This window comes from Babylonia areolata, chromosome 2, assembly GCF_041734735.1.
Source record: "Babylonia areolata isolate BAREFJ2019XMU chromosome 2, ASM4173473v1, whole genome shotgun sequence".
Lineage (NCBI taxonomy): Eukaryota > Metazoa > Mollusca > Gastropoda > Neogastropoda > Buccinidae > Babylonia > Babylonia areolata.
Window position 1 is genome coordinate 54,009,217 of NC_134877.1, and position 16,670 is coordinate 54,025,886.

The following is a 16,670-nucleotide window of genomic DNA, read 5'->3' on the forward strand; positions in this document are numbered from 1 at the left end:
CCCCCTACTCTCCCCCCCCCCCATCCCCACTCCTCCCCCACTTGAGACTGTTGGTCACAGGAAGTACCTTCCCTCACCACGCCCCCCACCCCCTCCCCGCCCCCTCTCTCCCAGCCCTCTCCTCCCCTGCTAAGCCCATATGCCTGCTCTGTTGCTAAGCCACTTGCAGGCATCTCACAGTCTAACATAGCCAGAACAATTAGCCTCTCAGACACCACTTCAACTCCCTCCTTCCCCACTCCTCATCCCTTCCCCCACCCTGCTGAAGTGTGTGTAGGGATTAGGACAGTGTGCGTGTGTGTGTGTGTGTGTGTGTGTTGCATCCTGGCTATAGGTCATCCTCTTCTGACCAACCAGAGGTGTCCGTTTGCAACATTTTATACACATGGCGTGTTTAAAACCACTGAATCAGGTGATGTGTCTCTAAATAGTAGACACAGACTGGAGTGTTGGGACCATTGGTACATTGGGTTGTACCAGTTGGGAAAGCATGAGTATAAACAGCAAGCTCACATGGCTGCAGCCTTTTCCCTGCTGTTAGCAAACTAGGGAGCCAGACTGAGAGACTGAGGCTCCACTGAGAGAGACATCTGTTGACCAGGAGGGCTGTGTGCTGCTAAATGCTAGCTGCTGCTAACTGCTAATTGCAAAGTTAGGATGTGCTGCTAAGTTAGGATGTGCTGCTAAGTTAGGATGTGCTGATAAGTGCTGTGTTAAGTTAGGGAAATAAACACCTCAATTCATCTTACTAAAAGACCCTGCTGTAGTACGAGGAGAGAGTGGATTGTGCACCTATCCTCTGCCTGTTATCCTACCTCTTCTTCCTTCTTCCCCTTTTACCCCCACTCCCACCCCTTTTACACTCAGTTAATTCTTTCTGCGTGACTATCAGTCTAGTTAAAAAACGAATAATTGATCGCATAATAATCTGGATCGAGGATATTATAAAACAAACAAACAAACAAAAAAACAACCACCCCAAAACATAGTGAGCAAACGATGCTTATAGTTTTGTTCAAGTCCGGCCTCCAATTAAAGACAACTGAAACTGATCAGGAGGGAAGGGGGGGTGGGGGGGGGGGGGGGGGGGGGGAGAGACTGAAGAAAAGCATATTACAAACCCCAGCTTACACATAATGATTATATATATAATGTTTATACCAATAAACATTTGCTACACTGCAAAATGAGAGAGAGAGAGAGAGAGAGAGAGAATTCATTCACAAATTTATATGCACAACTACGATGTATTATGAAAACGGGGTATATATTTGCCACCCAAAACAGTTTTTTTAAGCTTGTAGAGAGAATAAAACAACAAAAACTGAAAAAAAAAAAAAAAAAAAATATATATATATATGTGTGTGTGTATGTGTGTGTGTGTGTGTGTGTGTGTGTGCGCGCGCGCGCGTGTGTGTTTTCTTTAGTTTAACGTCTATTCACTATAAGTGTTTTTAGATGGAAAGGAGTAAAGTAGTGGATAAAGGAAAGGGAATGCATGTGAATATTAGTGTAAAAAGTGTTCATGTTATGTATCAGAGGAAAAATATATTATAAGAAAAAGTCTAAAGAGACTGTGGTGTGCATTGAATGAGGTGTCATGGGAAGGAGATTTTGTATATGCATATCAACAAGTATTAACCTACAACAATGTAAATATAAATAACAACACTGATCAATTATAATACATCAAAGGAGGATACCAACAGGACTGGAGTTTAAAATTTCTGAAAACATTCTAAGCAATGAATAATCATTCAAAATCTTTTCAGTGGCTAATGAAATATTGGAAGAAAAGTCATCAACTACATTTTTGGGAATTAACTGTCTTGTGCTCGGACAATGAATGAGTAGATGGATAGGAAAAGCAAATAAAACCGCACGTAGGAAAAAATACAAAAAAAATGGGTGGCGCTATAGTGTAGCGACGTGCTCTCCCTGGGGAGAGCAGCCCGAAAAAATTACACAGAGAAATCTGTCGTGATAAAAAGAAGTACAAATACAGTTATTTGCTTACCGCATATACATTTCATATTTTTAGAAAATTTTGTACGAAAGTCATTTCTGAAACGAAGTCTATACATTAGACTTGTAATTTGTCTTGAATGTGCTGCTGATGTCGAATTTAGAAAATGTTTGGGATTAGCTGCATTTTGTGTGTTTACACAACATTGGTAATATTGATTATTTGAATCTATAAGTAATTTCTTAAATCGATTTCTAGATACATTTTCTATACAACTAATGCATTCATGTAGATCTAATTGGATGTCAAGTTGTATTGCACCTTCGAAATTACGTGCTGCTGCTCTTCTAGCTGCTTCGTCTACCCACTCATTTGAAGATATTTCACAGTGCGAAGGTACCCAACAGAAAGTTATCTTAATGCCCTGTTTTGTCAGTTGGTGAATAATATGTTTTATTTCCATTGTCATCTCAATTCGCTTCTTTGAATTTGGAGATTCTATAGCTTGTAATACTGACTTTGAGTCCACACATAATAAAATTTCACTTACAGTTTTCGGAATGTCTGAAATATAATTTAAGGCCATAGTTCAGCTGTGAAAATGGAATATTGTCTACCAATATAGTATAATAATTTTTCTATTCCAAATGAAGGAATTACAAAATCCGCTCCTGAATTACCATATTCTAGAACAGATCCGTCTGTGTGTATTTTTAGATAATTTGAATATTGATTTTCTATGTGGGAGAGCACTTCGGGTTTTAGCAAAAATGGTGACTGGTTCTTGGATAAATCTGTATAATCCATGTCAAAGGTAGCTTTACACTGCTCCCATTCAGAGGCTGGTGAAAAAGTAGGTACTTTTGCAATTTGCTTGTCTTTTGATTCCGTAGCACTAATGATATCTGATGCAAATGTATTAATGGATGTCATAGACTGTATCGTCTTAGCTCTTTTAGCAAAATCTTTTTGTGAACTCAAATTAGCTTCTTCTTTTGAAAATGTTTCATACTGCGAAAGATTTGATAACGAATTTCGCGGCTGAAGCTTTCCTTTGTTCATCAAGAGATAAAACGTACACCTGCTTCTCTATAAGTCCCTAAATTTGATGTGATAATGGGCACACCTAGAGCGAGTTTATAAGCCTTACAATCAATGCTTTGCAGCTTCTTTAACAAATGCAGTGGAGCACTGAAAAATACCTCTTGAGCGTATGTCAAGCGTGAACGTACGAGGGAGGTAGCGAGAGATATCAACGCTTTGGTATCTTGCCCCCAGTGCTGTTTACAAATTATTTTAAGGAAATTTAGACCTTTTCTTGCTTTGTTTAGTCAGTCAATATGATAATTCCACGAAAGCTTTGAAGAAAGATAGACTCCCAAAACTTTAACAGATTGTGTGTGTGTGTGTGTGTGTGTGTGTGTGTGTGTGTGTGTGTGTGTGTGTGTGTGTGTGTGTGTGTGTGTGTGTGTGTGTGTGTGTGTGTGTGTAATGTGCACTTCTCGACCCACACGGATGGATACTGAAACGAGCCTGTCTGGGGGGACAGTCTATGATTGGGAAACACTCTACAATCTGACACCATGACCTTCGGTGAACTTTCAGAGAAAGAAGATTGGCCAAGGGAGAAAAACCACGGAAATTGGAAGGCAATTTATTGTAAGTTCTCAACTTCCGAAACTGAAATCAAGCTTTTAAGAGCAGGAAGACGAAGACATTACAAGCTTTTGGAATAATCCGCCATTTATGCTTCTCCTTGTCGCAGATGATGTTGTGAAAAAGAACACGCGCTATGTAGTGGGCTGGCATGTATCAGTGGTGGGCTGATGTGATCTGCCGTTCTTGATCAGACGACCATGAACCGAATCAGGCCACTTGTACATTATGGCTGTGGAATTATCAGTCGACGCTGGTCAGTCATACGACAGACACCGGCGACAGAAGTGGACTTAAGATTGTGTGTCTCCAAGTTTTGTAGCTCTGCCAGGTTGGTATATTCAAAGAATGTACTGTGTATCCGAATGTCTTTGTCGCTTCGTCATCACGGTCATGACAGTTTTATATAAATAATGGTCTGTCATCATGTCACGATAATTCGATCGCGTACACTCAGTACATACAAAACAAAAAACTTAAGTGTATAAAAAAACCTTTTTGGTGGTAGATGAATCCTCATTGTTTAGTGGGATACGGCGTTTCGAACCATAGGCCCGTTGTCAAGTGATGAAAAGAGGACAGCGTGGATGGGAAAGCATAACATCTCACTACTTTCTGTTTTGATGGACAGTGCACACTAAACACTTGCTGATCACCATCCAGTGCAATACATACTCACACACACGCGCACACACACGCACACACACATACATACAAACACTGTCCTCTTTTCATCACTTGACAACGGGCCTATGGTTCGTAAGGTCGTATCCCACTAAACAAAGAGGATTCATCTACCAACAAAAAGGTCTTTATAAACTTTAGTTTTTTGTTTTGAAGAATCCTGTAGTCAGTTTTGTCGTCTTTTTCCCCACTCAGTACATATGTATACACACTCACGTACACACAAATCAACAAAGCAACCCAACACACATGAACGGATAAGTCTTGTTTTTCTGTCACTATTTTTAAAGTTTTGAATATCAATGATGTTTTAATGTTTTCTGTGTATGACATTGTATCTGTATCTGTAACATGTACTTGGGCAGGAAGCAATCTGGCACAGTAGTACCGACATGAAGACTAGAGGAGAGCACCCCACAAAAAACAAACAAACAAAACAACAGCAAGAACAACAAAAAACAACAGCAACAATAACCCCCAAAACAACAACAGCAACAAAACACACTCGCCTGAACTGAACCATTTCAGGGTATCATAGGCCAGGTCAATCCAGCTGATGTAGTGCTCCTCGGAATTTAATCCCAACCAGCAAAGCCTCAGCCCATCATTTACCTCTTCTTTGAATCATACCCTATAATAATGAATTCCAGTGGGTGCACTGGTACAGCTGTTGTGAAAACATGATATTGATGTTAGAAGTTAATCACCTCCGACATTTGATAAGACAGAGAATTTAATGTAACAGAACTGAAATAGCAAAATCAGGGAATAATTTCAGAAAATTGTATGCTTCCAGATTGTTTGGTAGATAGAAACCTAGCATGGTTATCACAAACTGTCCAGATCATGTGTGTGGCCAGAGCATCAATTGTATTGTGTTACTTTTTTTTGTACAAAGAGTGCCACCCCCCCTTTTTTTTGCCTGGCTCTAGTTTTTTTAATTTGTTTTCCTACCAAAGTGGATTTTTCTGCAGATTTTTTGCCAGGGACAACCCTTTTGTTGCCGTGGGTTCTTTTACATGCGTTAAGTGCATGCTGCACACGGGACCTTGGTTTATCATCTCATCTGAATGACTAGCGTTGAGACCACTACTCAAGGTCTAGTGGAGGGGGAGAAAATACTGGCGACTGTGCCGGGATTCAAACCAGTGTGCTTAGATTCTCTTGCTTCCCAGGCAGATGCATTACCTCAAGGCCATCACTCCATCTACCACAGTTTATTTACTTGATGGAAAGGTAGCTTAAAGAGGCAAGCAAAACAATTGTAAACAGATGGACAAGCAATTGATGTTTAGGTTTATATAAACAAAAGTTTTTGTAAAGTACCTGGAGCAGATTTCTGGATAGTGTGCGATATAAATATCCATTATTATCATTATTATCATTATTATTATTATTCCATAATTTGGTAGGGGCTAGGAGATTAGGAGTATGGTATAGAAAACAATTTTGCTTGACAAAATTAAAGCTGTTTGGGGGTCTCACTTTCCATATATTTTGCTGTTAACATACTTTTTAAAATCAAGGTTTATTTACTTTTGTTTAGATTCATACCTTTTTTTTTGTGCTGCCCTGTTTTCAGTACTCTTTCAGTGACATTACCCTCATGCTGCTTGTACTGAATACCCCATACACAGATTGAAAAAAAAAAAAAAAAGTGTGTTTACATATTGATATATTTATGATGAATGTTTACTTGATTTTGCAGACATCTGCAGAAGACATTCAGCATGTCGGAAAAGGAAGACATTTTTGATGGACTTGATGAAACACAGATTAATTTGATGAAAGAAGAGTGTATCTTGGTTGACGAAAATGACACAAACATTGGGTCAGGATCCAAGAAAGTTTGTCACTTATTAGAAAACATCAACAAGGGTGAGTCTTTGGTTATGAGAACCAAGTTCATTTTGAAAGGCAAGATAAAATCACTTGATATATTCAAATTTGTTGCAGCTTATTAAACACAGAATGAGTATTTAAAGCTAAATTGGATATATGCAGTTCTGTTTCTGCTGATTTCCACTTTAAATACCATGAGTGCAGAAGATATAATTTTATAAATAATTTACAACAAAACACTTTGACTGACTAAATGTACTGTGAGGAACTTTGTGATACTATTACATTCTTATGTGAATTATTGCTTTGTATTTTGTGTGTGTGTGTGTGTGTGTGTGTGTGTGTGTGTGTGTGTGTGTGTGTGTGTATATATATATATGAATGTATGTGTACATATTTGTGTCAGCTATGCAGATGTAACAGGTGGTTGTGATTTTTCATGTGTTAATAATGATCAAATTCTTAATGTGTTAAAGATTATTTAGAATTTTATAAAGGGTAGTTAAGGTACTGATTCAGTTTCTGTGTTTCAGGTATGCTTCACCGTGCCTTTAGTGTTTTCCTGTTCAACTCACAAGGCAAGCTCTTGCTGCAGCAGCGGTCAGACGCAAAGATAACATTTCCAGGTACGTCATCTCAAACAACAACAACAATAGAAGACAGAGGAAATGTGGTGAATGTTAAGTATTATTCTGTATGATTCTGCACTCACAGAAAGATGACATGTTATTTTTTTGTAGCATGAGTATTGCATTGTGTGTGTGTGTGTGTGTGTGTGTGTGTGTGTGTGTGTGTGTGTGTGTGTGTGAAAGAGACAGAGGAGGAGAGAGAAACTAGAGAGGGGAGTTGGGGGATGGGGGCCGGGGGGGAGTTGTGGGGGTGGGAGTGGGAGCAAATAGAACTGTTTGGAGAGAGAGGAACAGTGAAGAAGAAAACAAGATAAATTCTTCATTTAAAAGAGTAATGGCATGACATATGAGAGAGGCTGTAGCCATAACTGATGGGGGAAAAAAAGAAGACTGGAAACAGTTTGTCATTACGATTAGAATGTGTGGAAAGAACTCTTGGTTTTACTATTTTTAATGTAAATTTGGTGTTGAAAACAATGCATATTCCAGATAAAATGAATTTGTTAAGGTTCAGCATGGACATATGCGCGCACGCACACGTGCACACACACACACACACACACACACACATGCTTATTCTGAAATGGATTTGAATGGTAGGTCAGTTTGAGTTTGGTGTATGTGTAAATCTAGTGTGTGGCAAAAATGGGTAAGACCCAGTGGGTACCCTCACATGCCCTCCATGTCTCTCCTCTGTCCTCCCACTCCCACATTACCATTGCCCTTCCCCACATTTGTTTTTGGTTTTACTTGTTAGTTTTCTCCTTTCCTTTGTTTTTTGTTTGTTTGCGGATACGAGTGATTGTCTTAACTCGCCTTGAAAATATGCCAGTCAGAAGAAGGAATAAGTTCTACACTCATGTTGTATAGGATAGTGACCTATAGGAAAACAAAATGAACTACATGGAACCACCACCAATGGGTCAAAATAAACATACAATCATGCATGACCCCCCCCCCCCCTCCTACACCCCACTCTGAGCCCACACCTCACACACACACACATATTTCATCTGAAATCACATAATGTGACACACTTATGCACACACACACACACACACGCATGAAGAGAATAAATACAGTTAACAATGGGAATGAATTGTCAGTCAAACAATGCTGCCTTTCCCACAGACTAGTGGCTTTTTGGCTTACTGTGTAAATGAACTATATAAATCTGATGACACAGGTCACTTCACCAACACATGCTGCAGCCATCCGCTCAACTTTGAAGCAGAAAAAGAGGAGAGTGAGGCCCTTGGTGTACGCAGAGCAGCTCAGAGAAAGCTGAAGCATGAGCTGGGGATTGAAGCCAGCCAGGTAAAATTTTCTTTGAAGGCAATAACTCGTATGATTGTCAGTCATGTCCACCTATGACCCCAGAACAGCAGAAGAGGCAACTGCTGTCCCAACTGTCTGGGCTAGAATCCGATGTAGTAAAGAGTGTCTTGCCCAAGTTATATCGCCACTCTCTTGGCTGAAGGACAGTCGGTGATAGATTGGTCCCCAAAGGCCAATTAGCCCCCAAAGGTGCAGCACAAAGAGCCAGTACAATCTCACCTCCTACTTTGAGAGTCATAGTCCTTCACAAAGGACTTGGCTGTAATTGGATTCCCATAGCAGTGGAGAAACCATTGATCACACAGCTCTCACTCTGCTGTTGACCCAGCTGTCAGTCTCTGGTATGAGCCAAGTGTTGAGCTTACAAAACTTGTATACCTGTTCATATAAGCCATCTATACATGCAAGGAAAATTACTAAACATGAAGAAAAAGGCAAAGTAAAATTTTGTCATGTAAAGTTTCCATTGAATGCAGATATGTATATGTATTTTGTTTGTTTGTTTTGTTTTATGCTGTCAGATGGATACAAGAAAAAAAGACTGAATATTAGGTGAATGAAAATAGACTTGCCATTACTGCCAGTCTTTTCTTTTCATGCATCACATGAGACGCTTTCATGTTTATGTCATTGATGAGAAATGCTTGTCATGGGTATATGCAATGTTCAGTATTGGCAGTCAAAAAAAATCATTTATGTAAACATGTTTATATATATATATATTTTTATTATTATTATTATTTTTGTTTTACAGAAATAATAGTTGTTTAAAAAGTTAAAGTTCCTGCATATATTCTTTGTATTCTTTCACTTTGTTATTTTAGTTGCCGTTGGAAGACTTCCATTTCCTGACACGCATTCTGTACAAGGCAGAAAACATTCCTCGTGATGGTAAATGGGCAGAGCATGAGATCGACTACATCCTTTTCATTCAGCGGGACGTTGATGTGAATCCAAATGACAACGAAGTCAAAAGCTATCGTTATGTAGATCGTGAGGAGCTGCGAGAGTTGGTTGGTGAGTAATGTTAAGGGATTCAGAGTCACAATTGTGCCAGCCTTTTTCTGTAATGAGTGGAAACTTTGCCAGTCTTTTAAAAAAATATTTTTATTTAGTTTTATTCTTTTATTACAGGAAAAAAAACAAACCTTAATGAAGGCTTTCAAAAGTGAAAACTATGTGGAGTGTTTGTTTCAAGGTGTCAAAATGTGAAGACTGATCCATATATGCTACACTACATGTGCTAAAAAAATAGAAAAGAAAAAAAAGAGGAGCAGAAACTGACCTACACATAGACCCGATGTGCTGGCCAGGCCTTCAGAGCCTGCTCTAGGTTTCAAAGAAGTGTCTTCCAGCAACAAATCAAGTGTTTGAACCAAGGGGACCAACTGCACTTTATTTCTGATTCTTTAGTTTTCTTGGAATTGCTTACCCTGAGGTCGCTGTTAGCCAGTTTCTGTCTCCATTTAAGAGAAAAGAAAACATTACTATATGAGACTGTCCTGTCTGGTGTATAGTTCAGTACTGGAGAAGAGGCAGAGTAATATTTTGTTGTAATCATGTTCCCACAAGTCAGACAGGTAACTTTTACCTTAATGTCTTTTTATCTGTTCAACTATTACACACATTTTTGTATTACACATTGTAATTTATTTACAATTTGAATGATAACAGAAAACTACATGCAAGAACAGAAATTGGTTTCAAATTCATTAATCATATAAAAGGGATTTACTGTCTCTCAGACAATCTTATTGTTACTTTTTACCTGCTTCTTGGCTTGTTAGAAAAGGCATCCTTGAAATCATCTTTAAAATGATAAAATTGAAATTGATAGAGATGAGGAAGAAAGCATATGGTAGAATGGGGGGAGGAGCTACAAATGCTGTATAATTTCTTATTTCCAAGAAGACTTTGAACATTTAGTTCTCAATTCTCTGAGGCTGTGCAGTTTAGAAAATCACTGTGATGCTTGACCATTGTGTTAGTTGCAATAGCTGTCACTACCTTCTGTCTATTGCATTATTTGCTTTCATTCTAACATTTGGGTAAAATCTGATAAAATCTGTAGTAAAAAAAAGACTGTTGGACAACTAAAAATGTAAGCATGTGCAGGAGAAAATGTATGCTGTTTATTTCATTAAATTGATGTGCAATCTAGTGAGCAACTGACAATTTGTGTTGCAGAAACAGCGGATGAAAATGGCATGATGCTGACACCATGGTTCAAACTGATTGTGTCCAAGTTTCTGTATCAGTGGTGGGATCATTTGAACGACTTGGACTCGCAGAAAGACACAAACACTATTCATAGGATGGTGTGACACACCAAGATGTGCTTGGTTTTCTTGCTGTGATCTCTTGTGTTGTTGTGGTGGTATCTTTGCTGCTCCACAAAAGAAGTGTCTTCTCCTATGTGGAAGTGTATTCCTAGTTGGTAACGGTTTTTTTGTGAGTCATGAAATGGGGATGATTATGTGCATGCACTTAATTGTCTTTGTGATGCGCATTGAGCGTATGTTGGTGATGTGTGTGTGTGTGCATGTGTGATAAAGTGTGTGTGTACATTTGTGGAAGCAGTTAAGTGTATAATTCTGTAAGAGAAGGAGCTTGGTTAAGGGTGAAGAGACTGCATTATATGCTAACATTCTATACATGGAAATGTTCATACTATGACATACACACACATAAAAAAAGAGCATGATTGTTACATGAGGGAGAAAAGGATTGGAAACAAGATGATGTGTACTTTTTGCGCACTCTGAGAACCTGTGGATTACGGAATGCTTGATACAAATATTTGTTTTGGGAAATAATTAGTTTGATTCTGTGCATTTCAGTCTGAGAACACTTTAAAGTATACTTGTCTGTATTTGTGCATAATACAAAGTTCAGTCAATATTGAAGAATTCAATGTTTTGAGTATAAAGGAAGAAAATAATTAGTTTTAAAAGATAGACCAGCTGAGGATTATTTTTATGATACTCAACAATCGCATACCAGTGATGTGCTTTTCACGACAAAAAAAAAACAAAAAAAAAAACAAAAAAAAACCAACGCAAAAAACATTTGTTTTTCATTAAATAAAAATCATTCAGTGAAGATTCCTATCCTGTTGTTTTTCTAGTATGTCTTTTGGTGATGTGTCCTTCCAGTTGTCCCATAAAAGGAAAAGAATTACTGATTCTGAAGTGCAGCTCTTCTAGACCTGTACATGTACAGAAGTATTTTATTTATTCATTCAAAAATTTTACTTTATTTCTGCTGTACCATTATCTGCATAGTTTCAGTGATATCACCCCAATACACAGCCATACCAAGGTTTGATTTGTATGTTGTAGATAATCTTCTGCTTAAAAACAATTGGGTAACCTATGAGAATATTGTTGCAGACAAATGAAAAAAATATTGCAACCAACTACTTTCTGTAACAAAGAAGTTTTGTAACACCAATTTAATAAAAGCCAGAAAAGATATGCAGGCATTTTGACATGAATCTGATCCATCTACATCACCTCATTATGTGGATTTCTGCAACTGTCCTTCCTTCCTGCTAAAAACCACATTATACTATTCACAGTAATGTAATGATCACTTCTGATTCACTTCAATCATCACAGAACAGTCAACACAGCCATACATTCATAAGTCAGCAGCTGAGACAGATGTTGATTTTTTTTTCCACAATTTATTTGCATGAATATTGTCTGACAACAGCCAACCAGAATGGCATCAATTTAAAAAAAAAATATTCTTTTTACATTTCAACCTCTTGATACATAAAAAATTACATATAAGATCTCAACATCTCAACTTTGTAAATATCTGCTGTGGAGTGTGAAAAGGCAACAGTTTCCTGTATAGTGTATACTTTTGTCAAGGCATTTTTCACACAGTCCATTTTGAACAAATGAAGCCATTACAGTGGTGAAAATGGACATAAGATCCAGTCAGTTCTACAAACTGGTGAGCAGCAATAAGGATAGTGATATGGTTAAGTCCAGTCAGCTGCCAATGACCAGAGTCAAAATTCAAGTGGGACACAACGTCCAGTCAGCTGTTGCGAATGGGGTGTGGGGGTAAGCTGTTTAACGAACATAATCATTTAAGTGTGGGATACCTTGTCTCACCTTTTTGCTTTCAACCACTGGAATGTACAACTGTGAATACATGATCCAAAATTATTCAGAACATGGGAGACAACATCCTACTTTGGCTATTTGTGTGCTGAGCACAAATGAGCCTTGTACAAACAATGTTGTTTTTTTTTTTACTCACACTAGTGTACAGCTAGTCTAATACAATAACAGAAGATATGTTTAACTGAGGAGACGGGTGTTAACCTTCCTCTTCTTTTTTCCCCACTGTCTTACACAACAGATCAGCCATTCAGCCTATCCTGATGACTTGTTGCCAGCAGAGTGATGCTCATGTAATGAAACTTCCATGAAAAGTTGCTTATTATATGTCTATCGAAATCTATTAAAGACAAAGATAATGAAATAAAAGATGAAGGAAAGATGTATCTGAATTATACAGCCATATATATATATATTATTCAAACACCCTGTGTGAAGCCAGTGGAGACTATATTCTTATATTTTCAATGTCTTCATAATTGAGCAACCAAATACCACAATTTCCATAACCTTTTGTACATGCATGCCAGTTTGAATTGTGACATGGTTACTGTGACTTGTCATTTAAAAAGTCTTTGTCTTCAGTATTTTAAAGAATCTGGAATGAATAACAAATGTATTATATGTCTTCTTTCCCTTTCAAGCATAGGAAAAAAACAAAACAAACCACACTCTTCTGAAATAAGTTTGTGGACCAAAAGACAAACATAATTATTGTTTTAATCTAAATCAATCCACTTATGAATTATTAAAAAAAAAAAAAAAATCCATTGTAAATTATTCAGTTTTCAGAAAAAAAAGTTCAAAACCATTCACAAAGAAGTGACCAGTGATTTATCAATCATTAAAACCATATCAGTTTAAAGGAATGTGTTTCTTTTTCTTCCTGAAAATAATTCAAGTACATACTGTCACTAAATAAACATGTGCAGACAAAAATTAGATGCATTTATGGGAAGCCAGGAAAAAATCTTCACATAACAGCTGTTGCTCTTGGAAACGTGGTCACCAAAGTTCATATCAAAAATACTTCATCTGACAAAAATAAAATTAAGGCACTGAGAAGCAAGAAGCCAACCAACAGTGCAGTCCTCCAATATTGGTAACCTGTATTTACACTGGGGTCAAAGCACGATCTTTTGCAATGGAACTGGTGAAAGCAATCTTGAGTATACTATAATGTCAGCTGTAGCATGAAAAAGCTATCACACACACACCAAGCAAACAAAAGAAATTCAATGTCGGTACAAGCCTACAAAGCAACTTACAGTATATTTACTGGAAACAAAGCTGCATCTCTCTAGAACTACAAGTACATTATAATAAAAGCCATATCAGCACAAAAAGTAAGAACCCATACACAAATAAAAATCAAGTAGATCATTTCACAAACCCCACCTGCCCTCCCCAACCACATTTAATTGGTAATGTCCACTTGTAATGACTTGTCCAAAAAACCCTGAATAAAACAGTGACCTCCGTGCAGAATTCTGCACATTTTTTGTTTTTTTGTTGTTTTTTTGCTGCTAGCTTTTTACTATAAGACCTGCTAAAACAATAAAGGCAACAAACCTTGGTTGCAAGCCAGCACCACTTCAAGGAAAACTCTGCTCTTACGGTACTGACAGTGTCACAACTACTTGTCAAGTCAGATCACAGCTGCTGCCAACAGTCCAACAGCATCCAAGGCAAATGTGTGCACACTGTGCCTTGGTCTTTGACTCATACTTCCAGAGATCACAGAAGATGACCTGCCATGTTCAGTACATCATAAAATTTTGCTTCCATGATCTTAGCTGCCTCAAAACTGGTGCAGCAATCTGCTGGAAAATGCTATCCTGCTGACAAGTCATACTACTCTGTTAGGGCTTAGATTACTTAAGTGGAAGTAACTTAGTTTGAGCTGATTTGTAGAAAAAAGCCACCCAAAGTGGTGTGACAACAGTTTCGTTTGAAATGATAGAAAAGTTTATTATCTCAAACAAACGAAAACTTATGGAAAAATTCATAACCAAACGAAAACTTATAGAAAAATTTATCATTTACAACAAAGAAAAACTTACAGATAACTTCATCATCTCCAACGAAAGCGATACATTCTTGTAATACCTTGATGAAACTAAAGAAATCTAATCTGATTTCATTTTATTTGTTTTCATGATTTATTCAGGTGGATGTTCTGTCTCCACTGATTCAAATCATGCCCACCTAGGTACTTGGCAAGAACTTGCTGTTCATGGACGGACAAATAGGATCATGTCAAACAGTTCTGTATCCAAATATTTTCAGCTTTAGAAAAAAAGAATGGAGGCAAAACTTGAACTGCAAAACACAAAGGCACTCCTGTGACCAACTCTTTAAAAAAAAAAAAAAATTAAAAAAAAAAAAAAAAAAAAGAGAGAGAGAAAAAAAAGCACCATAAGTACTAAATTACTAGGCTTGAAAAAAAGAAGATCAGCTGCAACTCATTTTTTTTCCTGAAGATACTTGCATAATTATATAAGAAAACTTTAGCAGTTGTGAGAAACCATAGGGATCACCAACGCTTGTCACCCAGATTAAACGCTTTTTTGTTTGGAGGAGTGGGGGTGGTGACGTCTTGTTAAAGTGCTTAAGTATATGCTAGGCCCAATCTGTTCACTTCCTGAGGCACAGGTAAAATGCCTGTCATGAGAATAAACTCCATAGCTCATAATGATCACAAAGAGCAAAGAAAAAAAAAAGGATTTGAAGTTTCTGCAATGAGAAAAACAACCACCAACCAACCAAAATCCACACAAACCTGTTTATACGCTGCTTCCTGTTCAGCTTATATGATGACATGATTATACAATGCTTGTCCTGAAAACCTTGATGAAGAATTCTTGCATATGAATCTGCTTGTCAGAACATAAGACACTATTGTCTGAGAATAACAGCAAAACAAAATCCACACACACACACACACTAAAAAAGCCCAATTCCACATATAGAGAAAAATATGGATTACTGTGAAACATGGAGAACTTAGCAATATATGTGAAAGCAATAATAAATTTCATACACACATTTCCTTTTTCTGTACGCTTTGTTGGGCCATCTTAAAAAAATATACACACATTCAGATTTCAAAATGTAACTGAAACAATGAAATCCAATGGAAGCAATTTGATTTTACTTCTCTCTCTCTCTTTTTTTTTAATCAATCTTTTGAATTTGGTCCTTTTCCCTTTTTTTTGTGTGTGCAATTTGTATTTCAGTTGATGAACATTTTGAGACACAACACACCTTGATTAATCCCAAACACAAAAACGCACAAGTTGTATGATGGACTGAATAAAAAACAACAACCCCAAAACCAACAAAAACCAAACACACAAAAAACACAAAAAGAAAAAAAATCCACTCTGATTAACCCCAGATTATAGTGATGTAGCATTCATCACCAAATACAACCGTCAGTATTTGAGTTGACATTAATCTGGTGTCTTTTTCTTTTAACTGCCATGCTACTAAAACAGACTATATGTACCACACACATTTCAACCAATGCAAGCAAGCTGAATATAACAAAAAAGAACAGGGACTCATCAGCACAGGCGTGGAGGGTGGAGGTGGGCAGTGAGGACAGTGAGATGGGGGGTGAACCCATCCCAACAGCATTTCAGAACAAAGGGTAGAGGAGAGAGGGGAGGAAGGAGGAATCAAGCCCAAGCCCATTTGGAGATGGGAACAAAACCTGGTAAAATAAAAACACACAAAACAACAACATATAAAATATACATCTATTTATATTTCTTTTGTATTGAATCAGCAATGATGACTTAATTCACTACAAATGAAGCAGAACCACCACAAGCCTCTACAGAAGCCTCACAAACACAAAACCCCTATTGTTAAAAAAGTTAGGAAGTAAATGACTGACAATAAAGGGGAAAAATAAGGTTTGATATATTTTTTTGATATTCACTGGGTTAAGAAAGGAATGGAAAACAAAACACACACACAAATCAGAGACAAAGCTGGACAAGAGTTTCTGAAGAGGACAGAAACACATGCAGAGACAAAGAAAAAAATAAAAACACCCCCCCCTCCCGTCACACACACACACAACCCCACCTCCATCCAAAAACGAGGAAAAAGTTCAGAAAGAAAACTGTGCTCCTTGACTGAGGCAACCAAGAATACACAGACAGATCTGTGGAAGAGAGGAGTGTAGCCAAAGAAAGACCCAGAATCAGATTTGTGTCCTTTTAGACAGAGAAGAAAAGGACCAAGACAATGAGAAGAAGAAAAAAAAAAAAGGTATGTAGGTAGATTGATGACTCTTGTCCTGTCAGGCACCAAACGACCGTAACCTCATTCATCAAAACGCTGGTATGGCTCATCCCTCATCAGACCTGCAACACACACAAAAAATAATCACCTGAATATGAC

The 16,670-nt window shown here is 37.6% G+C and overlaps 2 protein-coding genes across 2 annotated transcripts in view; one reads left to right on the forward strand and one right to left on the reverse strand.

Moving 5' to 3' along the window:
- Nucleotides 1–3,575: 3,575 nt before the first annotated feature.
- LOC143275204 (isopentenyl-diphosphate Delta-isomerase 1-like) lies at nt 3,576–15,197 on the forward strand. The gene is made up of 6 exons (XM_076579180.1): nt 3,576–3,953; nt 6,015–6,184; nt 6,682–6,774; nt 7,964–8,094; nt 8,940–9,132; nt 10,303–15,197. The coding sequence occupies exons 1-6, from the start codon at nt 3,823–3,825 to the stop codon at nt 10,437–10,439; spliced, it is 855 nt and encodes a 284-aa protein (XP_076435295.1). The 5' UTR covers nt 3,576–3,822; the 3' UTR covers nt 10,440–15,197.
- A 217-nt stretch (nt 15,198–15,414) lies between these two features.
- LOC143275210 (pituitary tumor-transforming gene 1 protein-interacting protein-like) overlaps nt 15,415–16,670 on the reverse strand; it is a 28,996-nt gene continuing 27,740 nt past the window's right edge. Inside the window, exon 6 of the mRNA XM_076579189.1 lies at nt 15,415–16,633. Within this exon, the coding sequence (XP_076435304.1) occupies nt 16,593–16,633 (41 nt within the window). The 3' untranslated portion in view covers nt 15,415–16,592. The remainder of the gene's footprint in view (nt 16,634–16,670) is intronic.